The 27291-nt window shown below is 41.7% G+C and overlaps 1 protein-coding gene across 1 annotated transcript in view; it reads right to left on the bottom strand.

Annotated features, from left to right (window-relative positions):
• THSD7B (thrombospondin type 1 domain containing 7B) overlaps window positions 1–27291 on the bottom strand; it is a 224226-nt gene that overhangs the window by 73109 nt on the left and 123826 nt on the right. The window contains exon 13 of the mRNA XM_035130631.3: window positions 14135–14313. Within this exon, the coding sequence (XP_034986522.3) occupies window positions 14135–14313 (179 nt within the window). The remainder of the gene's footprint in view (window positions 1–14134; window positions 14314–27291) is intronic.

The raw sequence follows: 27291 nt of genomic DNA on the forward strand, positions 1-27291 counted from the left end.
CCAGCAAAGTGTATTTAATGTCAAACTGTACCAATGTCAGAAATACAAATTATTATATAGCAAATTAATTGAAGCAATTCACAGTTTGAGAACAACTACTGCATATATAAAATATATAAAATATTAGATTCCTGATTCTAAAAATATAGAGTTAATTGCCCTCTTTACTGTCTGCAATGAAAACAGAAATAATGTGGTGTTTTTTTGGTGGTTTTTTTTGGTGTTGGTGCAAAGGCAATTACTCATGTTGACCAATTTAGGTTCATTGGAAATTACTGGCATATATATCATCAGTGCATTCTATAAAACACATTAAGTAGCATCTTGCAGAGAGCTGTCAAAGTGTCAAAAGGTGGTGGTTTTGGTGTGTGTGTGTGTGTGTGTGTGTGTGTGTGTGTGTGTTTCCCCTAAAACCTTTCACTGAAAAGGGAAAAGAATTCCCTGGGTACTAGTAGGAACAAAGATGCATGCCAGTCACTGGAATGCTAGGGAAGCATTTGATGCTTTCCAATCTGTGCAATAAATTATTTTATATGGAAATAGTCACTTAAGTGGCATGCTACTCTGATAATTTGTTGCGCTTTTTGGTGCTTTTTTCTTTTCTTTTCTTTGGCTGGCAACCAGCATGAGTTGCATTCTTATATTAGCACAGCAGTACTAAACCTACTAATGAAGGAGGAAATTCTACTGATCTTCATGGCACTTACTTCTGAGTAAGCAGACAAAGGCTCAGAAGGTGCCGGTATGAGTTAACAAGACAACCAATCTATTTCTCACATGTGGGAGATGAAGTGGTAAACAGGAATCTTGACTGCACAACTTCAGGCTATAGGTGGATGACTCACATGGTTGAATGCTTCTCCCTACAAATAAAGATTTCTGGAGAGAATTTTAGACTAAAGTGTGACAGTCTAGGTACAGGTTATACAGTAATATAAAGTCAAGTAAGAGGAGCTACCAAAACGACCCCCTTCCATGCCAGCGTTGCCTCAGCCACTGGGAAACTGGTATGGGAACTCAGCCACTGGGAAACTTTGGCATTGGGATTAGGCAAGCAGGGAACTAGGATGCCCATATGTACAACTTTACAGAGGACAACCCTTGATTTGAATAGCTGCCAGAAGGAATCCAGGCTAAGTCCAGATTAAAGGCAAAGAAGCATGAGAAAGGTAGAGCAGGGGCTTTGAAGTTGTCCATCAACTATTAGTACTTGGACAGCAGACAGAGCAGGCACACAGGTGCTGTGGTCAATTTATGGCTCTTGATAGGAATGTACTTCAGCAATAGCACCCAAAGAGTTCAATAGGCCTGAACAAAGATGTTCAGATCCACATGCCCATTGGCTATCTGGGCAAAGTCCAATTTTTATGTGGCAATCTCCCTTGCTGGATCAGGGTGCTGATGGTTTCATGCAGCTATGGCATTTTCCGAATAATAATGTCCAAATTTTGCATTATAAAATGCAGCCCTCCAGATATTTTTGGACTACAGCTCCCATCAACCATGTTGGCTGGGGCTGATGGCAAATGAGTCCTACATTGGTTCCCCATCCTGGTTATAGGGCAGCCCCAGGAGGAGGAGGAATCAGCCCTCAAATCCTTTCAATCATTCTCTATAGTCTATATACCAAATACATCAATGGGTTGTGCTATATCAGGCATCCCCAAACTGCGGCCCTCCAGATGTTTTGGCCTAGAACTCCCATGATCCCTAGCTAACAGGACCAGTGGTCGGGGATGATGGGAATTGTAGTCCAAAACATCTGGAGGGCTGAAGTTTGGGGATGCCTGTGCTATATCCTTCACTTGTTCTACCTGTTCTCTCACTCAATCACAATTAAAGAGGTAGGTGCATAGATGAATTTTTTTGGGGGTGGGGGGTAAATCTTGCAAATGAAAGATGCTCTTTTTGATATGGAGGATACCATTTATTTCTAGCTTTTGCCTTCAGCAAATGTAACCAAAACTGTTGTGATTTAGGCAAAGCACTGCAAGGAGTTTTAAAACAATCTGAAAAAGCCAATAAATTAGATAATGAAATGGAAATAGTGTACACTGAGAAAAAAAGGTATAGCAATTCCTTTAAAAGGGAAAGGAGAATCTCCTGCCTCCATCACACATTGCACTGTATTGGAAACTGTATAGGAATGAACATGCCTGAAAAAAATTATGTGCATCAATAGAGACATCTCAAAGGTTTGTCTTCCTCAGGGACATTGTAGATACCAATAAATGACAATTCAAACATTGAAAGAACAAGTCCATACACTTTTGTTAAAGTGACATACAAAAAAATAACAAAGTACTGTTTAACTGTGTAAGGGTCCTGTGCTCCTCCATAATAATATCATTTCTTACACCTCATGGAACATCCAGTTTTGTGTCTTCGAGCTATGGTGCTAACCTCTTTTGTTTGAGGATTACTAAAAGTTTTAATTAACTGAATTTAATATGAGGTTGATTGGAAGTGTTAATTGAAGAAACAGTTTTCGTCGACTTTAGACCATGTAATTGCAAAAGAACTTTTACTTGTTATCCCCATTAATACCACCTGCCCAAATCTCTATTTTGTTATCCACTCAAGCTCATTTAACAGTTTATTACAAAATCCACATAGGTTATTGATTATAGCATTACGGCCAAGGTATTTCAAGCTAATGCAGCACCTGCTGAGTGAATACAATTATGTTTTAGGAGGCCATAACAGTGGCCTCCTTGGTCCTCCATCAGTATAGCTATCTGGGACAGAACAGAAGAGATTTCAGAAGATTTGGGATTTGCTTAATTATGAAATGGTTTAAGGCTCGTGTTTTCTCATTAAAATAAGCACACTAAGGGAAAACAGTTTAAGATACTCTGCTACAATGATTTACACTTGAGTCCAATATGACATTAAATTAGATAACTAGCACAATGTGAATTAATAGGTGCTAATCTAGGTCAGTGGCAGAGTGCCTGCAGGTGGCCCTAGCTTCAGACCCGGCCATCTCCACTTCAATGACTGCAACTTGTGAAAGGTCTTAGCCAGAGAGACTGGAGAGCTGCACTAGTGAACCAACCATTTGATTCATTATAAGGCAGCTTCCCATGTACATATATAGCTATATCAGGTCTGCGTGGCTAAGAGACCCATTAAGTTGAATGCAGCCCATTGACAGCATATGGTGGCTTACCTGGCACCTCATTAAGGCTCTTGATTTTGCTGCACACCCTAGTATTACTCCAGAGACTGTGAGGCTTTCTGAGAACCTGAAAGGCTGCATGACTGATTGAGCTACATGGTCACAAGCTGTGCAAAGTCTGATCAAAATAGTTAAGCGTTACGCCAGCCTCAAGAATTACAGTGTTATATTGTTATTTATTGGACTATGAATGTATGTATCTGCACAGACAGGCAGCTTGGCAGAATCTCAAGGAGGTAAGCATCTACAGCCCACTGTGTGCACATTATCCTACAATACATTTGAGAGATCTAGGCCATGTTCCAAAGGCAAGAGACTGCAAAAGACTGAGTGTGTGCAGTGGGGCTTAGCTCTCTTTTGATGGTAGAGATGCTTCCAAAGTATTCATGGTTGAATGGAGTCCCAGAAACCCTGCAGTGGAACACGTTCCACAATGAATTGTCCTTGAGATATCTGCAAACAGCAGCCTATTTCTTTTGAAATTGTGAAGCAGGGTGGTCAGTTACGCATCACCCAAAAATAAGATGTTAACATTTAAAATATAGAGAGGAAAAAGAGAAAAAGATAAAATCAAACTTGAATATGCTAACATATGCATAGTCACAAATTGGCAATAACTACTAAGATACTCAAGGCAACTAACAATCTTCAACATTCTGCATGAAAATATAACACACACACACACACACACACACACACACACACACTATGTAATACATACGTAAACACACAAAAAAGACTTGCAATTGCCTGCCTAACCGTGTGATCTAATATTTGGCAAGACAAAATATTACACTTCACACAAGCATCATGACTAAGCTTTTCAGTTAAGCCAAGTAAGCTACGTAATCCTGCTGCTTTGAGAAAAGCCTTACACAAACTACAATACAGTACTGATGTGTTAGATCACAGGTAATAAAAACTTACCTCTGGCACATCAGAGACTGATGTTAGTTGATCTAAGCTAGTCATGTGCTCAGATTTCAATGGATCTACTCTGACTAAAACTTAGTTGAAAACCACTCAAAGCCTAAAAGTCATAAAATCATTTATCTGAGGGGGGGACGGGACTAGTATGCCTGTGGTCCACCTTATCAGGGACCTTCTGTTTTTGCCATCTCTCTGGGACTGCAAACTGAACAGTGTGCAAGTCCTGGCGGACCACAAAAATAAATGGTTGGTGGGCTGCATTTGGCTTGATGTCACAATTTGCTCTGGCCTGGTAAGAAGTCACACTGGTTAGTAAGATTTTACTCAGGACTGGCAATGTTTTTTCCAGATCTTCCAACCTTGCTTTGTTATTAAAATGAAGCCAAGAATCTCAGGATTCTAGGCAAACCTATGCTATGTTGCACTGCTGATTGTCTATCACATCTCCTTCTGTACCTATATATACACAATGAAACAGAGATGCACATACACTCACACACCAATCATTCACTGTTGTGATTACTCTTTTGAAATGGCATATTTGTTAGTAAATTCATTTTATTCAAAATTGCACAATACAGTCTTATGAAGCCAATTTTCTTTGGCTTACTTGCAGACTGGTTGTCTTAATATCTGTTTTTGTATACACAGTTTTCAGACTTTCCCACCGAGATGCTCTGAATTATAGCTAATTCTTCCATTAGATTTTTCTAATGAATGCCTATTGGTCTTCCTGCTGTTGAAGTAACCATTATTTGATGTTTACTTCCTTTAGGTACGCGTTCCAAATTATATAAATCCTGTTTGCTGTCCAGATTTAGTAACTGTTATTAGCTGATGGGAAAACATCAAATAAAACAAACAAAAAACTAATCTGCCTGTGAATAGCATCCCAAAGTAATATATGACTGAGGAGGCATTTGTCAGGTCCTGTATTTACCACAATCTAGGCCTAGAAACAACAGCAAGCAACGTATCCTTTGGAGAGGATTTATGAGATCAAATTATACCATAATTTTATGCCTTTATGTGTGTTTGAAATACAATGTTTGAAATACATTAAGGCTGGAATCCCAATGACACTTTCCTGGGACTCATTGAACTTTGGAATCGGCATGCATAGGAATGCACCGTAAGTATATTATGGTGTTATGGATAGGGATGAGATATGTTTCACAGCTATTTGCACTGTGTGGGCAACCTTGATAAGAATGAATATGTTCTGGGGAGCTATGACATAAACAGGGACACAACTCTGATCGGCTGCCCAATTTCTAACCTTCGATTTTATGAAAAATATGTGATGTTTAGTTTTAGTGTTTATACTATTTTTGTAAGTCACTGTGGGCCACTTTAGTAAGGAAAGCAGTTAATAAACAAATTGTCAATCAGGTGATTTTTTATAAAAACCTATTATAGTCTAGATTCTGGCAAGAAAAGGGTTAAGGTCCCCCACCCCCTCTCAGTTACTGACAGCCATCCCTGTAGTATCACAGTGTCACACCAGGGTAAGCAAACCCTGAACAGTTCCCTTACACTTAGAAATAGGATGTGTGGGCCCCAATCCAGGAGTGCTTCTTTGTCCCTTCTGTGCAGTAAAATGCTCAAGGCACACTGCAGCACATGCAGGCTTTCCCCCCTCCTGTATGAGAAAATACAAAGGCCCTTCATTTTCAAGACAAGATAGATGTCTTATGCATGTCATCACCTGTCCTTAATTGTAGTCAGAAGAATGATGGAGAAATAAATGACGGTTCTTCTCTCACCTTGCCACACCCACAAATGATTTTAACTAGAGAGAAAGTTCAGTGCACTGAAAACCTTTAGTGAGATTCCATAAGCCCAGGTATGCAGAACAAGAAAAGGCAGTGAAAGTTCTCAATATTATTGCGTGCAATGAATTCCTGGCCATTATGACACCAAATTGCCTCTTCTCTTATAGAGAAATTATTTCCTGGACCCCTCAGACATGGCTATGACATTTGACAACTACTCTGAGCTATAATTGGGATTGGGCTCTAAACTTTTAATGAGATCCTCTGTCTAATGCTGACAACTTAGAAATATGTCACATTCATATACTCGGCTGCTTGAGGAACCATGCCTATTAGTTCTCACTCATCACAGTGTGAGATCTCAAGACAAGGCATAAAGACCACTTAAACTCTGACTTTTATTAGACCATCACCAAAGTGGATTAAGCGCAATGTATCGAACAGATTGGCATGCATGATGCTCCACCTATACATGATTGCTATTGGGTGGGGTTCAGATGCACTCACCAAAGGGCTTTTAGCTCAGCAGAGGCATCCACTAATGCAGGAAAAGGGAAGGGCATTCTTGCCAAATCCCCCCTTGCAGCCTTCTCACTTTCTACTCTATCCTGGAAGGACACCAAATTCCCTGGAACTGATTTCCAGGGGGTAACAGAGGCTACAACAGGAGGGTGAATCTGCAAAATATGCATTGGCTCCCCTTCCATTGCTGGATGCTTTCTATAAGGGCACCAACTGGATTCACAGAACAGATTTAGCAGTGCAGGAGGGAGGAGAGGAGGAGAATGTTCCATCATGCAGGAGAAATCCTTGTGCTTATGGAACCAAAGCCTTAGTGCTGCACTGAATGCAACCCAAAGCTTTCTTGTTGATGTCTCCATCATTACATTGTTATGTCCTCTCCCACCCCCTTTATGCCAGGGATAGCCTACTTCAGCATGCTTTATTTATGGAGAGAAAACATTGCAATGCAGTTTTCACAAAGATGATGGGACACCAGAGTATAGTTATGGATTCCCCACTAATGTTGCCATACGCTCAAAGAAAAGAAGCTCACTGTAAAATCATATGGCAGCAGAATCCAAAGCTGGAAATTATTATTATAGATAGGATGGCAGAATCTTCAGCAGCACAGCCATGTGTGTCACTATTATCTGCCACGTAATAGTTTCAGAGTTTCTCTCCTTCTCTGCTCCCTCCCTCCCAGTAAAAGCAAATTACGTGAAGTTCTGTCTGTACAGAATATCAATACATCACACATGACTTCAGCAGCAAGACACAAGGCTCAAAGCAAGGCTGCCAGTGACTATTTTGAGACATCATATAATGAGCTGAAATGCACAGTCCTGTGCACACTCTATACGGGAATGAGGTCTGCTGAGCACAGTGGGACTTCCTTATATATAAGATAGTTAGTCACTATAAGCATTGACCAAGCTTCTTCATAGCTTCTTCTAATAGCATGAAGATCCATCTCTTAATCAAGCTATACAGGTATTTTACTTACTGTCAACCCTACTCTAGTTCTAACTCTGGGATTGTCTACATTTCCCCTTGTCCTGTGCCTAAAAAGCTTGAGTATGAGCAGTTTTCTGCTTGTCCCATATTTTCTAGGCATGAGCCTCAGTGGTTTTCTGTTTGCCCCATCACTTTTCCCTGGAAAACCACTCTTTAGTGTTGAATCGGAGCTAACATCAATATGAGAAAAACCTGGTTGACATTTGCTCTTAATTCAGCAGTAAAGATTGGGTTTTCCTGGGGGAAAGCGGTGGGACAAATCTGGATGAGCTCATGGAGGAGATGTTCCATGGCTTGCTGCCTCTGGCCTCGCAAGTGGAAAAGAGCAGGAAGACAGTGAATGGCCATGTGGTAAATGTTTTATGGTAGCAAACGGACTTCTCACTCTCCCCTTCAGCCTACATATACCATGGTACTGGAATGGCCTGATGGCACTGCAATGGCCTGAAGGATGGCACTTGGCTTGGACAAACCTGAATGAAGATAGTTTCACTTCCTGAATGTTGCTAGTTTCAGGTGGGATTCAATCGCACGCCAGCAAATTCAGGCTGCATAATTATAGCTGAGTAAGCGTCTTGCACAAAAAAAATTGAAGTTTTTGCCATGAGAAAAAGGATTGGGAAAGTGTGGGATAACTATTGCTTTGATGCAACATCATCCAGCCTCCATTAAATGGCCAATGCTGTCTAATCTCTTTGCTAAAAAAAAAATCAGTATTAATGCTCAATAAGCAAGTCATCTGAAAGTGCCCTAAACCTGCTCCATGGATATTTATAGAGCAGAAAAGAGGGCATGGAACTTGGGCAACCTGATCCAGCTCAGTTTGTACATCTCACCTCCCCTGTTCCATCATGGGGACAAAGGTGCCTGCATAACAGAGAACTCTGATTAACTCAATGAAATTATAGGACTGGAGTAGCTAATATGGCTTCCGTATGTTATTAGACAACTCCTGTCAGTACTGGACAGCATGATCAATAAGAGTTACAGGTAGGTAGCCGTGTTAGTCTGCCGTAGTCGAAACAAAATAAAAAACATTTCCTTCTAGTATCACCTTAGAAACCAACTAAGCTCATACCAATATCAAACTTAGTTGGTCTCTAAGGTGCTACTGGAAGGGGAAAAATTATTTTGTTTCAATAAGAGTTGTAGCCCGACAACATCTGGAAGTCACTACACTGGTGATCTGTTTATTAGACACTGGGCTGCAGATGTGGACAGCAAGTCCCCTCAAGTCTCCTCCAGAGAGATACATTCATTTATGTGAATAAAGACCACATATTAAAACTTCCCCGATGGTTCTTCTTTCTCACGGGGGGGGGGGGGGGGGAGCATGCTGGCCCTGCATCACAAGTGACAATGTAACACCCGGGGAAGCTAGCAAGTACAGCAATGTCATATTTACAATGGACATGTAGATAATTTAAGAAGTTTCTTAGTATAGTTTGGAAAAGTTAAGATTGGGGGGGAGGGGGAGAGAGAAGGGTCTAAACCTGCTGCCAAAGGGCAACAAAGGCATCAATCCTACTGTGCTCCTTTGTTCCCTAGACAAAGACTTTAGAATAAGTTCAACCTCGGTGTTAGCTGTTGTCATGCTGATTTATGACACCCAAGCTATGCAGGTCTAGCAACATGCCATACTGTCCACTAGAGATTTGGCAGGAACCAAATTTGTTTCTTAAAAATACTGCTCCGAACTAATTGAACTTCAGTGACTAAGGTGAAATGATAATTTTTCCCCCTTTCGGGCAGTTTGACCTTCTCTAGTTGCCTTTCTAATTTTGTAGAAATTTATTAAAACTGGAAGAAAATTTCAGCCATTATGGAACTGCTTTTTTTTTTTTTTTTTAGTGCTGCAGCGCAGAGGGGGAGAAGCAAGCAAGCAGCAGACATGGGGATAATTGAATATAGTTGCAGAACCACAACTAGCACCCAAGAGACTGCTGTTTGTGGCAAGGAGGTGAACAAGAGAGAGAGAAGGTAAGAGGAGAGACTTCAATCCCCTCACTGCCTACAGCTTCCTTCTCCCTCCTGCTAGCTTTGCACCTGCTGAGCCGCTCACCATCAGGCAAGCCAGCCCTAGCAGTCGAGGGTGGCAGTAGTCTTGTGACACCTGCACCTACAGTCAATCTACAGTAAGCCTTCAGAAAATAAGCTTAAGGGCAGGCTGCATTGTAAGTTTTTCTTCTGAATCATGTGGCGATAGCCTCCATGCCAATATAGGAATTTGCCACACTACTGCACAAACTCTTCATAGGGGCACATGTTTTAATGAGTGAATGCCAAGTATCCCAAAAAAGGAAGCATATTTCACTTTACAAACATGCTCTCTCTTTTGAGGATAGTACTAGAGTTAATAGACTTAAAGTATAGTAGAACACTATCTATGTATACATTCTTGATGAATGTGAATGGATTAGGATGCGGTAGCCAACGTGCTGCCCTCCAAAAGGATTCCAACTCCCCAGCCAGTGGCCAAGACTGATGGGAGCTGGAGTCCAACAACACCTGCACAACCTGGCTTTAGCTACCCTGGTCTAAAAGTACCTATCTCTGAAGCAAAGGTGAAGCTAAGGAAGTGTGGAGTTGATCAGTGTCTGGATGAAGATCACTAGCATCTTCATATAAGCTGCTCTCAGCTTTCTAAAGGAGTGCACAATATAACTATCAACTCAATTTATAAAATCCAGTTGTCAACATTATTCCTCTGTTGCACTTCAAAGCCAATATGTGCATCCCGACAGAAAATAAGAAATGGTATTCATTATGGTATTGTGTTTTCTACTCTTCGGGTAGCAATAGAATCTAATGGCAATCTGGAAAGTATCAGAATTTGCTATCCACAGGCACAATTCCAAAACAGAAATGAATCTTCATGTGTCTCATTGGTCTTGATGAAGACATACAGAACACTATTGTGTCTGTCTCATAGTTTCCCATGAAGTTTATCTACCATTAAATTTAAGAATTCCATTCAAAGAGGTGCTAAAACAATTTTGATTAGAAAGCTGACAAAAAACACACACAATGTGCTTGAATTTTGACATAAATATGATGCCATGTTTGTGGATGATTTGCCTTACTATATCTTCCTCAAACTTATCATCTGTGCATTATTTACAGTGGAATTTCATTTTACCTGTTTGGTGATCTCCCAGATTCATGAGGGAAAGTACTGAGATATGGGCATTATTTATCTTATTGAGCATCATCATATTTCCTTGGGCTCTGTTTCTATTACACTATTGCTTATTTATGTTAATATGTAAGAAAGCAATAAGAAACTTCAAAACTTTGTCTAAACCTAGCTGTAGAAAATTGAAAGATTGCAAATAACATTAAGGCTAATTTGAATCCAGCTTTTCAAAGCAGGGTTTGAATAAAATGTGGTGACCATAACTCACATTATATTCACTTGCAGGGGTGGCCCAATCACAAAGCAATTTCACGCCATTGTTTCAGGCAGCAAGCAGATGTGTGTTGGATGAATTGGTATCCTCTGGGACGCTGCTCTCTTGTCTTGCTGCCAGTCCAGGTGGACCTACAGAATCTTTGCATGGATGAGAGGTGTCTGCAGGACTACCACCATTCCCCCCTCCCCATCCTGTCATGCTCTGAGAAAGCACGTGAGCAGTAGGTTAGGCAAAACATTAAAGTTACTTTCAAGTAACTTTACAATTTTATCTAACTTAAACAAAGCTTCTAGGTGCTGTGCCCAAGAAGAGGTCACCTAGCCACCTTGCCAGGAATTTCTGCTGTTAGGAATGGCCTTCTCCCTTAGTCCTTTCTCAAAGTAAACCAAGACAGAATAGAGGAGGAAAGCCCACTGGCATTGTGGCCACTGCAGAGGCAAAACCAAACAAATATAAGTGGGCCAGGATGAGGGTTGAGGTGCAGCAGTGACAGAAGCAGCAGCTGGGAGGGGAAGAAGACGGAGACCAGACGGTGTCAAAGGGAAGGGAGAAAGAAAAGGTGGAGGTGTGACAATGTCTCTCCCCTCACTTTAGGTGGCAGAGAGTCGTGTTCCTGTCCTATTCGCTTGCCACTGAGACAGCAAGCTAGTTTTCTAGCTTGGCTGATCATTTAGCTCAGCATTTAGACTGCTAGAGTTGCCTAAATTGTGCTTTGCTGAGGGTTGGTATTGTACTACCAACCTTATTATATGCTTGTGAAACATGGCCCACGTTTAAACACCATCTCCATCTCCTCAAAAGATTCCATCAATGGTGTCTCCGAAAAAAATTACATATCTCTTGGGAAGACAAGCGAACTAATGCCAGTGTACTAGAAGAAGCAAAGATCACCAGTGTCAAAGCAATGATTCTTCAACATCTTTGTTGGACTGGTCATGTTGTTCAGATGCCTGATTATCATCTTCCAGGGCAACTACTCTATTCCGAACTTACAAATGGAAAGCATAATGCTGGTGATCAACAAAAGAGGTTTAAAGACTCTTTGAAGGCAAATCTCAAGGTGTAGTATAAACACCAACAATTGGGAAACATTGGCCTGAGAGCACTCCAACTGGAGAACAGGATGAAAGGGAGATATGTGCTAAGAGGAAGGCACATTTGGCAAACCATGATCAACTCCTGCCCTGGAAACTTATGTCCCCACTGTGGAAGGACATGTGCAGGGGCGTCTTAGCCATAGAGGCTACTGGCCAAGTTCTGGAGGGCGCTTTGGAGGGTGCCTCCACCATGCCGTGCCGTGCCCAGAGCCTCCTCCCTGTGGGAGGAGACGCCCTCAAGCCCTGTTGGCAGCGCCACCCTCACCCGCCTCTTCTCGGGCTGTGGGCGCTGTTGCGGGGAAGCCGGCTGCAAGTCTCCCTTTGGTGCGGCAGCCAGGGCTCCCTCCCTCCCTGCCTTTGTGCCACTGCCACCGCCGTTGCCACCTCCGGCTCAGCGATCTTTGTAAAACGGAGATGCCTCGTCTGCCCGGGGGCGGAGAAGCCACAGAAGGAGAAGCGGCGTGTTGGCCCCATTGGCGCTCTGGGCCAGGTAACCTCTCCAAGGAGCAAACAGGGACTCCCCAAAGCGGTTGCACAAGCCCATCTTTGGGGCCGGAGGGAAGAGACGGGGGCCGGATTCCCAGGCTGGGGACCTCCTGTTGCGCTCCATCGAGGCGGCAGAAGGGAGGGAAGGGTGGGGTTGGGGGTGCGCCCGAGGGATCCTTGCACCACAGCGCCAGATAGGCTTAAGACGGCCCTGGACATGTGGGTCCAGAATTGGTCTCCGAGGCCCCCAAGGACACTGTTAAGACTGTGTTCATGGAAGACAATCTTACTTGGCTATGAGCGATCACCAAAGAAGAAGAAGATATGTTGAAACTAACGAACCTGAATTGATTAGGACCATTAACTTCAATGGGTCTGCTCTGAGTAGGAGTAGCATTGGATATAACCCTGAATGCAAACCGAGCCTCGAAATTGACATACCTCCCTCCAAATTTCTGTGATGAACCAGGGTTCAAAGTATGTTTGTGCATAAAGAACACGGCCTTGCTTTTGTGATCTGCCTGCGCCTCTTCCACAATGGACAAATTGTGTGACCAGAGCGTACGTGTATAATTCACACCAACAGTTCTCTGCATGGGGGGGGGTGTCACAAGCTTCAGGTTCACTCCAGCACCCTGTTGTGTATACAAACAACTGTGGGGAAAATATTGGAGTTAAAGCCCCTAATCCAGGGTATTCAGCTTGAATTCCAATAAGTAAGATTCTTCATCATAACTACCTGCCGGGGTGCAGCATGAACAAGCCTAAGAAATAAAGGCTATTTGAATTGCACCTTGCTTTTAAATAGGTTGTGCAAAAGTGTATCCCATGCAAGCAGCTCTTATTTTGTGCAAAGCATTACCAAAGCATGACCAGAGGCAGAATGAACACAGTGCAGTAGTAAGTCACATTGTGTTCCATGTTGCTTATTTCCAGCGTCTGTAGGACTGTGATATTAGATCACTTTTCTTACTTTCTTTGCTTTCTTAATGTTAAGATAATCTGCACGCTACAGTCAAAGTTCTGCAAGTGACTTTCCTGAGTATGCTTGTGTTAGAAACAGAAAAGATGAAATGAAGAAAATGCTAACACATCTTCTTTAGAAATAACCAGCACAAAGAGTAGGATACTGAGTTTCTTTCAATAGACTTTAAAAGCATTACACATTTTTAATTGTATGAGCCCATACATTCTCCTGTCTGCATTAACTGCCAAGTTCCTTTATTACATTAAATTGCAACATTAATTGAAAAATATTTTACTCCTAATTTTCCATCTGAATATTCTCATTTATATCTATGTCTTCTCCTAATAAGAGTATACACTAGAAAATTACCTTGTAATTGTCAGATAGAAACTTATTAGAACAGAGTGGAATTGAATTTGTTGGGGGGAGGGAAATAATTAAGAATAGGTTCAAAGAATCAATCTTCACAGACTATTTTAAGTGAGTCTCGCTGATTGCACTCTGTTATTAGTGATTTGTGAGATACAGCGGAAACATGATATAAATATTTACTCACAATGCCAAAGAGACTGGAGTATTTTTGAGAATAAGGAAGGAACTTATAAACATGAAAGGCTGTATCAATATGTATTCCTGGGAAAAAGTATGACCAGGTGAGGGAGTATATTTACTAAAGGGAAGCTGTCTTGTTTATATCATCTAGAGAATGCCCTAAATGTATCTGATACACTGTAAAAGTGTCCTACTGGTTTCTTGATATACCTCACCTGATTCTTAGGATCCAGTTTTGGACATGGACGTCCTCCATTGTAAGGCTTCTCCTTAAGCCACTTGGACCGGATTTTCACTCCTGTTCCGCAAGATGAACTGCAAGGGGCCCAACTAGACCAGTCACTTAATTTGCAATCAAATGGACAAGGTACCATACAAGGCTGTTCAACATAACCTAAAATAAAAATGTAGGAAAGACAGAACAGTGAAAATTATCTTAACACTGATATATTTATCTAATTAATAGTCTGAAGGTCATCTGTCTTGGAATGGTGTATCTGGAAAGCTACATGGGAACTAGGAGGGTGGGGCATTTCAAACAAGTGATTGTTGCTTAGGAGCCCTATATTTCTGTCAACTCATTGGTTCTTCATATTGGTCTGGTTTGTACATAACACAAAACTATGGTTTAAATAAACCTTAAATTGATAAACCATGGTTTCGCATTATGTGCATAACAAATCTTACTGATTTGTTAGTGAAAATAAGCCATAGCTTACTGACCTTAACTATGATTTAGCATTATGTTTGAACCTGGAAAGTTTTTAAAATTACAGTTTAAGTGTGGTTTATTTGTTTGTCCTTCAAGCCTGAGATGCTAGCGAACAGTGACTGAAAAGTTGAACTACTCTTCATGCTCAGCTGCTACTAGACATGTCACTGAAGATGACACCACTGCTAAGTCTGTCTGGAGACAGGGACCTTCCCCCCTCCCCCCCCGACTTGCCTTCCTTGCACAGCTAGGGCAAAGAATGGAAATTAACATCTGGAAATGAACATCTGGAGGAAAGTTAAAGAGGCTGTTCTCCATGAGGACTAGCTTTCACTTTAGTTATTATTAAAGTAAAATAAGTTTAAAAGCCTGTTGTTAAAATTTTACAAGTCATGCCTGTGCACGTGACCATGCGGCTCCTAAAAATGTTTTAAGAGCAAGACAAATACCTCCACTGAACAGCCAACTTGTTAAGTTATTTAAGGTATATACTGATCCCCCTATCGACAAATTAATCTTAGGTTTCCTCCCAATAAGCAGCCATTTGAGGGATTCTCTCCTCCCTGCCTTGGCTTCAAAGCACCATTTCTGTTGTCTTCATTTCTTCCCTCCCCTCCCCTATCCACATTACATCACAATCCAGTGCATATTTACTCTGAAGTAAATTCCATTAAGCTTAGTGGGGCTTGTGGCCAGGCTGCATTCTAAGCATGCCAGAAAGCCCCAAAGCTGAATTCTAAACAGTAGAAGGGGAGGGAGAGTTCAAATCATATTGGAAGCCCTAGCACATGAAAGCCAGATAGGAGATGGGGTGAGATAGGTGGTGATGTGATGTTAGCTAGAGGAGCAGCCCCTCTACAATGATTTCCCTTGGGACATTCCCTAAACCTATATATATGTGCACACGCAGTAGTCCAACCCTTCGGCTCTTTCCCTTAGGAGACAAGTGTCAAGTTTTGGGGCACAGAATCTTGCCCGTGAAAGAAAACGAGTCTCTCTCCTCTCCATGTTTTTGTTTTTTACAGTTTGCAATGAAGTTAGATTATGACACACACACACACACACACACCCCGGAGATACATTCACATAGCAAGCCTTCATGGAGAAGGGTGTGTGTGATGTGGGTGCTACACAACAGGGAAGAAATTATGTTACAGTGTAATGTTAACAGTGATTGACAAGTAGGAGGATAAAGATGAGCAGTGGAAAGAAAGGTTCAAGAAATGCCAAGATCTTGTAGCAACAACCAGCTGTTGACAAGAGCTGGCAAGGAGTGCCAGGAAGATTTCCATACTCTTGATTTTGCAGCTAGTCTCAATGGGAAGGAGATATGGTGATGCAGTGAGGCAGTGCCAGTGGTAGGATACTGCAAAGGTTTCCATGAAATATGAAAAAAGGCAAGAAGTAAGCAGGGGGAAAACAAGCCAAACTATCACAAAAAAAGCCAGAAATTTTTTGATTGTCTGTGAGGTGACTTTTGGTTCGTGTGTGTGTGTGTGTGTGTGTGTGTGTGTGTGTTTTAAAAAAATTAATAAATCCTGGTTTAACTTTGTCTTAGCGTGATGCCTCACCGAATGAATATTGCTATGAACAATTAGAGGAGGCCTATGCAGTATGCAAGTACAGTCATACCTCGGTTTAAATACGCTTCAGTTTGAGTACTTTCAGTTTAAGTACTCTGCGGATCCGTCTGGAATGGATTAATCCACTTTCCATTACTTTCAATGGGAAACTTCGCTTCAGGTTAAGTACGCTTCAGTTTAAGTACTCCGCGGACCCGTCTGGAACAGATTAATCCACTTTCCATTACTTTCTATGGGAAAGCTTGCTTCAGGTTAAGTATGCTTCAGGTTAAGTACAGACTTCCAGAACCAATTGTGTACTTAAACCGAGGTACCACTGTATGGCAAAGGGACAAACCCCTTCTCACAATAAAAGTTGATGGTTTAGCCCAGCTTTCCCAATTGACATTTTGGATTACAACTCCCATAATCATCAGCCAGGATGGGCACTGACTAGGAATGTAGTCTAAAGCATCTGGAGAGTATCTAGGTTTGGTAAGGTTGGTTTAGCCTGCATTGACACAGTCGAAGTTATAATAAGAGCTGAAAAGGGAACCCAAAGAAATGCTTTTAAAATTCAGTGTAATATTGCAATTAAGTCTTGCTCTGTAAAGAACTGCAATCAGCTTCAAGATAAACTCCAGACTGTGTAAATGGGCCAATGAAGTTTGATGTATAAGTTTAAGTTTTACTGGGGTAAAAAAATAAAATACAAAACCCTAACTTCCAGAATCAGAGGCAATAAGCCTCATACCGTAATACCAGTTGCTGGAGAATCACAGCAGAAGAGGGTTATTGACCTCATGTCATGCCTGTAGGCTTTCCATAGCCCACTGTGAGAAACAGAATGCTGGAATAGATGGGCCTTTGGTGTGATCCTGCTGAACTCTTCTTGTGTCCTTAAGTCAAGTGAGAACCTTTCAACTTTGGTAAGAATCATCCCCATGCTGAAATTTAAGATTTCTGTTTCATCTGCTTCTGCTGCTGATGAGACAAGCTTCTATCTAGCTCATGACAAAAAGAAAAAGAAAAGTTCCAGGAAAATCCTGACTAACATTGAGCTCATTGTAGGACCACCTGCAAGTAAACTATTTTCAATCACTGAATCACCATTTTAAAAATATGCTTGAAATCACTTGCTATCTCTCTTGGTGCTAAGACCTGCTTGATTGCCTGGGCTTTATCACTTGATCTGGACACTGCAACACTTATATCTCATGTCACCACTCAAGTTCTTGGGTGAACACTGAGGGGGGGGGGAACCCACAAGCTTCCAAAGTCATCCCCAAATGACAAAATTGATCACACGGCTCTATTAAATCGAATGTAAGAGGCCGAGATCCAGGCTTAAGCTATAAAACCATTTGGCAGTATGATTTGCTGGCTTTTGCATTAAAATTGCTTATAGCAAAGCCAACTTTTCTTATCACAGAACTATATTAGTAAAATACCCACAGCCAGTTGAAACTGCCTGAATAGCTAAGCTGCAATGAAATCAATTTTGCAGACAAGGGTAAAAACAATAAATACAAAGATTAGTAGTATCATTTCCTTTCCTCTTTTTTTGTTTCAAATCTGCATTTTGTTAACCTTTTGCACTGCAGTTTGACAACAGACTGATAGGTTTAACATTTTTTCCATAATAGCTCTTTATTGCAGCTCTTCCCCCAAGCTGCATAATGGTTTAATTTAAAATGTACACTAATTTGGTTTGTTACTTTGCAGACAAATGCTTCATCATAGCCACTTACGTCTCCAAATCCATTTAGATTAGGCAGTATCACTGCTCTCTATTATTTATCAGCAGTTCCCTTACATCCACCATCAGTAGATTCAATCAGATTTCATGTGCACTTTGTGATTATGCATTATAAATAACAGAGGGTCAAAAAAATATCTTGTGTGATTATCTGCTTTTCAGCTTTCACTGAACAAAAGCAAGTTAGAAGAAATTCAAAGAAAAAAAAAAGCTTGTTAGGGCCAGCCCGACCATTAGGCAAACTGAGACAGATGCCTCAGGTGGTAGGAGCTTGGGGGAAGACAGTGCCTGGTGTACCATGCAGCCTACATTGCTCTGAGCTAGCTTTCTGCCCTCAGGTGTAGTGGAGGGATCTGTTGTATACTGGTGTTCGTAGTAAGAGTCAACTTCCAGTCTAACTGGGTTCTGCACATGGAAATGCACCATCTTATCCTTCCCCTCAGGGAGCAACATGTCTTGGGTTAGCAATGGAGCTCTTTATATAAACTCTGGTGCAATATGATTCTTTGGTTTCTTACTGTTTGTGAGCCTGGATTCCATAGAAATGTAAAATGCCTTGTCTAGGCAGATTAATGGAGGCTAAATCAATTAAGCTTCAGGAAGGATTTAAAAGCTTAGGGTCTTATGGACAACCTACTTATTGGATAATATGGTGAGTTGAGCCGGGACTTCCGCTTGAGACACCACAGAAGATGGCTGAAAATTCCATCGCTCTGGCTCCCACGGGATAATTAGAGGCTGAGATGGGAGTAATCAGTCTCCCAAAATCTTCCCGGGCGTTACAAGAAAACACAGTCTCATCCACAGATGCCCAACAACCCAGCCCCAAATTCGGAAGGAAGGAGGGGCTGGTGGCACTGGCTGGAAAGCCCCTGAGAGAGACTGGCTCTCCTGGACGCTGTCTCCATGAGCGAATCAAGTTCCATTTCTTAAAATGAAAAATTGGATTTAAGTTTTGGACATGCTTCGAGCGAATTAACCCAGCCACTGAGGTGCCAAAAAAGACTGAGTGGAAGAAGGATTAACATCTAAGTTGGTATGTTGGAACGGAACGGAAATGGGGGGGGGTGAGCCTCTCTTATTATTGTACTTTATAACAAGCGAGACTGGAAAGTTTTGTATTTGTTGACATAATATGGCTCTAAAATTACAAACTGCATGGAAATAATAATACTATATTCCGGTAATTAAGGCTTTTGATCTTTGATTTGCTTGGAAGAGGATAAAAGATTCTCCAATTTGTTGACCTCAGACAGAAGCAGGATCTCATTAGCCGCTGAAGAGTCGTTAAAAAACTTTGGACGGTTTCCTAGAATCTATGTGGGAGCCGTGTCGCACTTTTAATTTGGAAAACCGCCATATTGGAAGTCAAGACTGGGCTGCAGAATTATAAATAGTCATAGGGGAGGTGAACCTTTAATATGTTGTTATATTTGTATTTCCAGTTTGATTTGATAAATCTCTCCTGGAAAGGCTAATGTTTGATGCAACCGGTCTGGGAAAATAACTGAGCAGACGCTTAAATTTGATTTTATCAGAACTATGTGAAGATGGCGGCTTTTGGATTGATTCGGCAGAAACACCAGCGTGTGAGGAGATACTGTAAACTTATAGAGGGGAATCATAGACATAAAATCCACACAGAAACACATCATTCTTTGTTTTAACTCGCTTTTAGAAACAACTCAGAGGCTGTGAAAGAATGAAGGATAACAACACAAAGAATTAGAGGAACCATCGGAAATGACTATGAAAGGCAGTAGAAGTATGAGATGATCAGAACCCTCTGAACTTGAAGCATGGGAAGTCCTATTAAAAAATTTATAATTTGTCAGAATATTCAGACTATTTGATATGTACTGTATATGTATAATTTTGAATATTTAATGTGATTTGATTGGATTGGATTGTTAAAGTGGCAAATTTAATAAAAAATGATTTTTTTAAAAAAAGAGTTGAGCCAAAAATTTTCAGAAGACAATTTCTGGGAATGTTTGAGCTTTTTGTTTTCACCCCCCCCCCCAGAAAAAGGCCACTTTGCAGAATTTTCTTTATACACTCTCTACCATTTGGGGAGGGGGGCAAGTTGGCAGCTGCCATTTTCTACCACAAATCTCTGGAGCAGTGCTAGGTCCTAGGCCAGTGATGGCGAACCTATGACACGCGTGTCAGCACTGACACGCATAGCCATTTTCAGTGACACGCGGCCGCATGCCAAGACCTCATTTCGAGGCACTCCGGAGGCCAGAGGAGGAAAAAGGAAGCCCTGGCCCCGCTGCCGCCACCCCCACAGAAAGGAGGGAGAAAAGAAGGAAAAACAAGGCAAAGGAGAACAGGGGTCCACTCGCTCCATTGCCATCCCCGTCGCCCCTGCCTCAAGGGAGAGGAGGGGGCCCTTGGAGGGGGGGAGAATTACCCTGACCCCGACCTCACTGCTGCCACCGGCACCACCTCGCCGCCATCCCAGGAAGAGAGAAGAGACACCCAAGTAAGGTGAAACCCCTTCCCTGTTGCCCCGCCGCCACGCAAGCATACCGAGTGAGGGGAGAGGTGGGCTGAAGAGGGCCACAAGGAGGCACAGGCCCAACTCGAGCCCACCTCCCCAGCGGCAGACCCGTCTGGAACAGATTAATCCACTTTCCATTACTTTCTATGGGAAAGCTTGCTTCAGGTTAAGTATGCTTCAGGTTAAGTACAGACTTCCAGAACCAATTGTGTACTTAAACCGAGGTACCACTGTATGGCAAAGGGACAAACCCCTTCTCACAATAAAAGTTGATGGTTTAGCCCAGCTTTCCCAATTGACATTTTGGATTACAACTCCCATAATCATCAGCCAGGATGGGCACTGACTAGGAATGTAGTCTAAAGCATCTGGAGAGTATCTAGGTTTGGTAAGGTTGGTTTAGCCTGCATTGACACAGTCGAAGTTATAATAAGAGCTGAAAAGGGAACCCAAAGAAATGCTTTTAAAATTCAGTGTAATATTGCAATTAAGTCTTGCTCTGTAAAGAACTGCAATCAGCTTCAAGATAAACTCCAGACTGTGTAAATGGGCCAATGAAGTTTGATGTATAAGTTTAAGTTTTACTGGGGTAAAAAAATAAAATACAAAACCCTAACTTCCAGAATCAGAGGCAATAAGCCTCATACCGTAATACCAGTTGCTGGAGAATCACAGCAGAAGAGGGTTATTGACCTCATGTCATGCCTGTAGGCTTTCCATAGCCCACTGTGAGAAACAGAATGCTGGAATAGATGGGCCTTTGGTGTGATCCTGCTGAACTCTTCTTGTGTCCTTAAGTCAAGTGAGAACCTTTCAACTTTGGTAAGAATCATCCCCATGCTGAAATTTAAGATTTCTGTTTCATCTGCTTCTGCTGCTGATGAGACAAGCTTCTATCTAGCTCATGACAAAAAGAAAAAGAAAAGTTCCAGGAAAATCCTGACTAACATTGAGCTCATTGTAGGACCACCTGCAAGTAAACTATTTTCAATCACTGAATCACCATTTTAAAAAATATGCTTGAAATCACTTGCTATCTCTCTTGGTGCTAAGACCTGCTTGATTGCCTGGGCTTTATCACTTGATCTGGACACTGCAACACTTATATCTCATGTCACCACTCAAGTTCTTGGGTGAACACTGAGGGGGGGGGGAACCCACAAGCTTCCAAAGTCATCCCCAAATGACAAAATTGATCACACGGCTCTATTAAATCGAATGTAAGAGGCCGAGATCCAGGCTTAAGCTATAAAAACCATTTGGCAGTATGATTTGCTGGCTTTTGCATTAAAATTGCTTATAGCAAAGCCAACTTTTCTTATCACAGAACTATATTAGTAAAATACCCACAGCCAGTTGAAACTGCCTGAATAGCTAAGCTGATGAAATCAATTTTGCAGACAAGGGTAAAAACAATAAATACAAAGATTAGTAGTATCATTTCCTTTCCTCTTTTTTTGTTTCAAATCTGCATTTTGTTAACCTTTTGCACTGCAGTTTGACAACAGACTGATAGGTTTAACATTTTTTCCATAATAGCTCTTTATTGCAGCTCTTCCCCCAAGCTGCATAATGGTTTAATTTAAAATGTACACTAATTTGGTTTGTTACTTTGCAGACAAATGCTTCATCATAGCCACTTACGTCTCCAAATCCATTTAGATTAGGCAGTATCACTGCTCTCTATTATTTATCAGCAGTTCCCTTACATCCACCATCAGTAGATTCAATCAGATTTCATGTGCACTTTGTGATTATGCATTATAAATAACAGAGGGTCAAAAAAATATCTTGTGTGATTATCTGCTTTTCAGCTTTCACTGAACAAAAGCAAGTTAGAAGAAATTCAAAGAAAAAAAAAAGCTTGTTAGGGCCAGCCCGACCATTAGGCAAACTGAGACAGATGCCTCAGGTGGTAGGAGCTTGGGGGAAGACAGTGCCTGGTGTACCATGCAGCCTACATTGCTCTGAGCTAGCTTTCTGCCCTCAGGTGTAGTGGAGGGATCTGTTGTATACTGGTGTTCGTAGTAAGAGTCAACTTCCAGTCTAACTGGGTTCTGCACATGGAAATGCACCATCTTATCCTTCCCCTCAGGGAGCAACATGTCTTGGGTTAGCAATGGAGCTCTTTATATAAACTCTGGTGCAATATGATTCTTTGGTTTCTTACTGTTTGTGAGCCTGGATTCCATAGAAATGTAAAATGCCTTGTCTAGGCAGATTAATGGAGGCTAAATCAATTAAGCTTCAGGAAGGATTTAAAAGCTTAGGGTCTTATGGACAACCTACTTATTGGATAATATGGTGAGTTGAGCCGGGACTTCCGCTTGAGACACCACAGAAGATGGCTGAAAATTCCATCGCTCTGGCTCCCACGGGATAATTAGAGGCTGAGATGGGAGTAATCAGTCTCCCAAAATCTTCCCGGGCGTTACAAGAAAACACAGTCTCATCCACAGATGCCCAACAACCCAGCCCCAAATTCGGAAGGAAGGAGGGGCTGGTGGCACTGGCTGGAAAGCCCCTGAGAGAGACTGGCTCTCCTGGACGCTGTCTCCATGAGCGAATCAAGTTCCATTTCTTAAAATGAAAAATTGGATTTAAGTTTTGGACATGCTTCGAGCGAATTAACCCAGCCACTGAGGTGCCAAAAAAGACTGAGTGGAAGAAGGATTAACATCTAAGTTGGTATGTTGGAACGGAACGGAAATGGGGGGGGGTGAGCCTCTCTTATTATTGTACTTTATAACAAGCGAGACTGGAAAGTTTTGTATTTGTTGACATAATATGGCTCTAAAATTACAAACTGCATGGAAATAATAATACTATATTCCGGTAATTAAGGCTTTTGATCTTTGATTTGCTTGGAAGAGGATAAAAGATTCTCCAATTTGTTGACCTCAGACAGAAGCAGGATCTCATTAGCCGCTGAAGAGTCGTTAAAAAACTTTGGACGGTTTCCTAGAATCTATGTGGGAGCCGTGTCGCACTTTTAATTTGGAAAACCGCCATATTGGAAGTCAAGACTGGGCTGCAGAATTATAAATAGTCATAGGGGAGGTGAACCTTTAATATGTTGTTATATTTGTATTTCCAGTTTGATTTGATAAATCTCTCCTGGAAAGGCTAATGTTTGATGCAACCGGTCTGGGAAAATAACTGAGCAGACGCTTAAATTTGATTTTATCAGAACTATGTGAAGATGGCGGCTTTTGGATTGATTCGGCAGAAACACCAGCGTGTGAGGAGATACTGTAAACTTATAGAGGGGAATCATAGACATAAAATCCACACAGAAACACATCATTCTTTGTTTTAACTCGCTTTTAGAAACAACTCAGAGGCTGTGAAAGAATGAAGGATAACAACACAAAGAATTAGAGGAACCATCGGAAATGACTATGAAAGGCAGTAGAAGTATGAGATGATCAGAACCCTCTGAACTTGAAGCATGGGAAGTCCTATTAAAAAATTTATAATTTGTCAGAATATTCAGACTATTTGATATGTACTGTATATGTATAATTTTGAATATTTAATGTGATTTGATTGGATTGGATTGTTAAAGTGGCAAATTTAATAAAAAATGATTTTTTTAAAAAAAGAGTTGAGCCAAAAATTTTCAGAAGACAATTTCTGGGAATGTTTGAGCTTTTTGTTTTCACCCCCCCCCCAGAAAAAGGCCACTTTGCAGAATTTTCTTTATACACTCTCTACCATTTGGGGAGGGGGGCAAGTTGGCAGCTGCCATTTTCTACCACAAATCTCTGGAGCAGTGCTAGGTCCTAGGCCAGTGATGGCGAACCTATGACACGCGTGTCAGCACTGACACGCATAGCCATTTTCAGTGACACGCGGCCGCATGCCAAGACCTCATTTCGAGGCACTCCGGAGGCCAGAGGAGGAAAAAGGAAGCCCTGGCCCCGCTGCCGCCACCCCCACAGAAAGGAGGGAGAAAAGAAGGAAAAACAAGGCAAAGGAGAACAGGGGTCCACTCGCTCCATTGCCATCCCCGTCGCCCCTGCCTCAAGGGAGAGGAGGGGGCCCTTGGAGGGGGGGAGAATTACCCTGACCCCGACCTCACTGCTGCCACCGGCACCACCTCGCCGCCATCCCAGGAAGAGAGAAGAGACACCCAAGTAAGGTGAAACCCCTTCCCTGTTGCCCCGCCGCCACGCAAGCATACCGAGTGAGGGGAGAGGTGGGCTGAAGAGGGCCACAAGGAGGCACAGGCCCAACTCGAGCCCACCTCCCCAGCGGCAGACCCGTTGGAGGAAGGCCTGAGCCCAGAGTCCCACTGGGAAAGACCTCTGGGTTTTGCCTTATTTCCCCCCCTTTTTAAATATTTTTTAAAAAAATTTTTTGAAAAAACTTTAACCATTTTTCCCTCGCCTTTTTCCTTTTTTAAAAAAGGGGAAACAATTATACATTTTTGTTATTTAAACTATAAATATTGCGAAATTATGGGTTTTTTTCCTCGAAGTGACACACCACCCGAGTTATGCTTGGTTTTTTGGCAAATTTTGACACACCAAGCTCAAAAGGTTGCCCATCACTGTCCTAGGCACTGCGGACAGTGCCAACGGTGATCTCCTGCCCAGGCACTGGCCAACTCAGACCTGCTTAACTCCAAAAATGGCTGCATCATGTACCATCAGACTATGTTCTTGGAACCCTTACTACCATTTAAAAATAAAATAAAATTGCCTATGACCTTTATTGATGGCATTTGTATGCTTCCTCATAACTGGAAGACCTCTGGGGTTTTTTTTATCTCTGCAAGTTAAGGAACTATGAAATGTAACTATTTGGATGGTTTCTAGTGCTTCAGTCTGTTCAACTGCAACAGCATTTAGCAAAAACACTCCACAATATTAGTAGCACTGTTTGCACCAACTACTTATAATGCAGCAAAGCTAATGTTGGTTCAGGGTCCACAGTGAATTATTGTGTTGATTTCTTTTTTTGGGGGGGGGATAGATTTCATAGTTAAATACTCTCAACCACACACTTATGTTTTGCAGGCAATAAGGTTACTCCCACACCCCCAATTCCTTTCTAGGCTTGCATGTTACTCTGCTACCAGCTACTGCGGCTCCATCTAGGAATACATCTGTTATCAGCAGATGCACCTAGGCCCTCTCTGCTTAAAGAGTATAAGTATGTACTGAAAAATCTGAAGAGATTTAGCAGATTTTTTACTTTGCCTTTAATTGATTTTTAGCTGTATTTTATTGTATTTGCATGATTGTTAGCGCTGTTGGGTAGAAAGGTTGAGTACAAATTTAGTGGGTGCAAGGAGGGAAAGAAACAACAAGAATGGGGTGAGACTACGTACATAGGACCCAAACTGAGTCTGTGGTTTTGTGTTTGCATATGAGAGAGGACTGGTTGGGTACATAGGGTTGTCTCCAACACTCTTTTGCCCAGAGTCTTTATTAGCTGCTTTTTAAAAGCATTAGCTGCTCAAGTTTATTAAGTAAATGTCTTGTTCAGTATGTGAGTAGATAGTTTTCCTACCCATCAGTGCTTTCATTGGACTGTGAAGCCCAAGGCAGAAGAGCAATCAAATACATTTAAAACAAGCACAAACATTTATACTGAACACAGTGAGGGGCTGATGTGTGGCACAATAGTGCACATGGACACATTAGTTCTCCTTTTCAGATACATGAGGCAAAAAATAAAGTAAAATCTATGGTTTCAAGCCTAAGAAAAAGATTGAGAAAAACAGCTTTTTGTAGTCAAAAGGTGGACTTCTAAGAATGTAATGAATAAAGGTATACAATCTGCATTTTATAGAAACCAGTGGCATTTCTGGAACTGTTTCTTGGCTCATCTTAACTTTGCTTGGTGCATTATATTTGCACAGAATATATGAATCTTAATGCAACTGTGTGAAGGTAGGAGATGATTTTGAAAACAAAACCTTCTATGCAGGCTGCTTTTGAAGCAGATGCACGTCAAATCTAATTAGTTTTAATCTCATTTGCATCTACTCCTAACATATTTCACCATTTTAATTAACAAACTTTTAACAGCTGTAGTACTTGGAAAGAAAGCCTAAAGGTGCCTCACAGAATTCAAGGTCTTTTGACTGGATTCCTTGTGTCACTCCAAGTGTCAGTGACAATGACAAGGATGATTTCCCTGGAAGCAGACCAAATAAAAACACTGTTTTCTTGAAACAAAACATGAAAGGTGTATAACAATGGAGGCTAGAAAACCCCACCAGATTCATTGGTTTTGCATATGCAAATAATATTTATGTTAATAGGCAACAGAGGCCTCCTGCCCTCAGGACACCAGGGCATGGTTGCAATACAAGAGCTATGGCTATGTGACAGAATCATATGAATTTCCCTGTGTCTCAGTGCTTTTCATTTGAACAACATCATGAGACCTGGAATAGCCTTTCTCCAACACATTACATGCAGGATCACTTCTTTTTTCTATCTTGCACTTGGCTTCTTGTGATGTGGGAGAAACGCTTGAAGTATAAATAAATAATCAGCACTGAAAATTAACTGATGACACTCTTAAAACAGCATTGAACTTATGTCAAGTGTATTGACAGTTCTAGTTGACACTGATAGGACAAATACAACAGCAACTTCTGTGACGTGGTGAATTGGGATTAGAGGCAGGGTATCAACAAGATTCCCATACCTCACAGTGGCAAAGAGGCAATTGGCTAAACACTATGATCCTTTTTGAGCACTGGATTTATCACCTTGGCGCACTATCGCCTTGGTCCGGCGGGCCCTTATGCCACTCAACCGGGCGGGAGTGATCAAATCCTGCACGCTCCCCTGGAGCTACTTACCTATTGG

Source organism: Zootoca vivipara, chromosome 1 (assembly GCF_965207765.1).
Source record: "Zootoca vivipara chromosome 1, rZooViv2.hap1.1, whole genome shotgun sequence".
Lineage (NCBI taxonomy): Eukaryota > Metazoa > Chordata > Lepidosauria > Squamata > Lacertidae > Zootoca > Zootoca vivipara.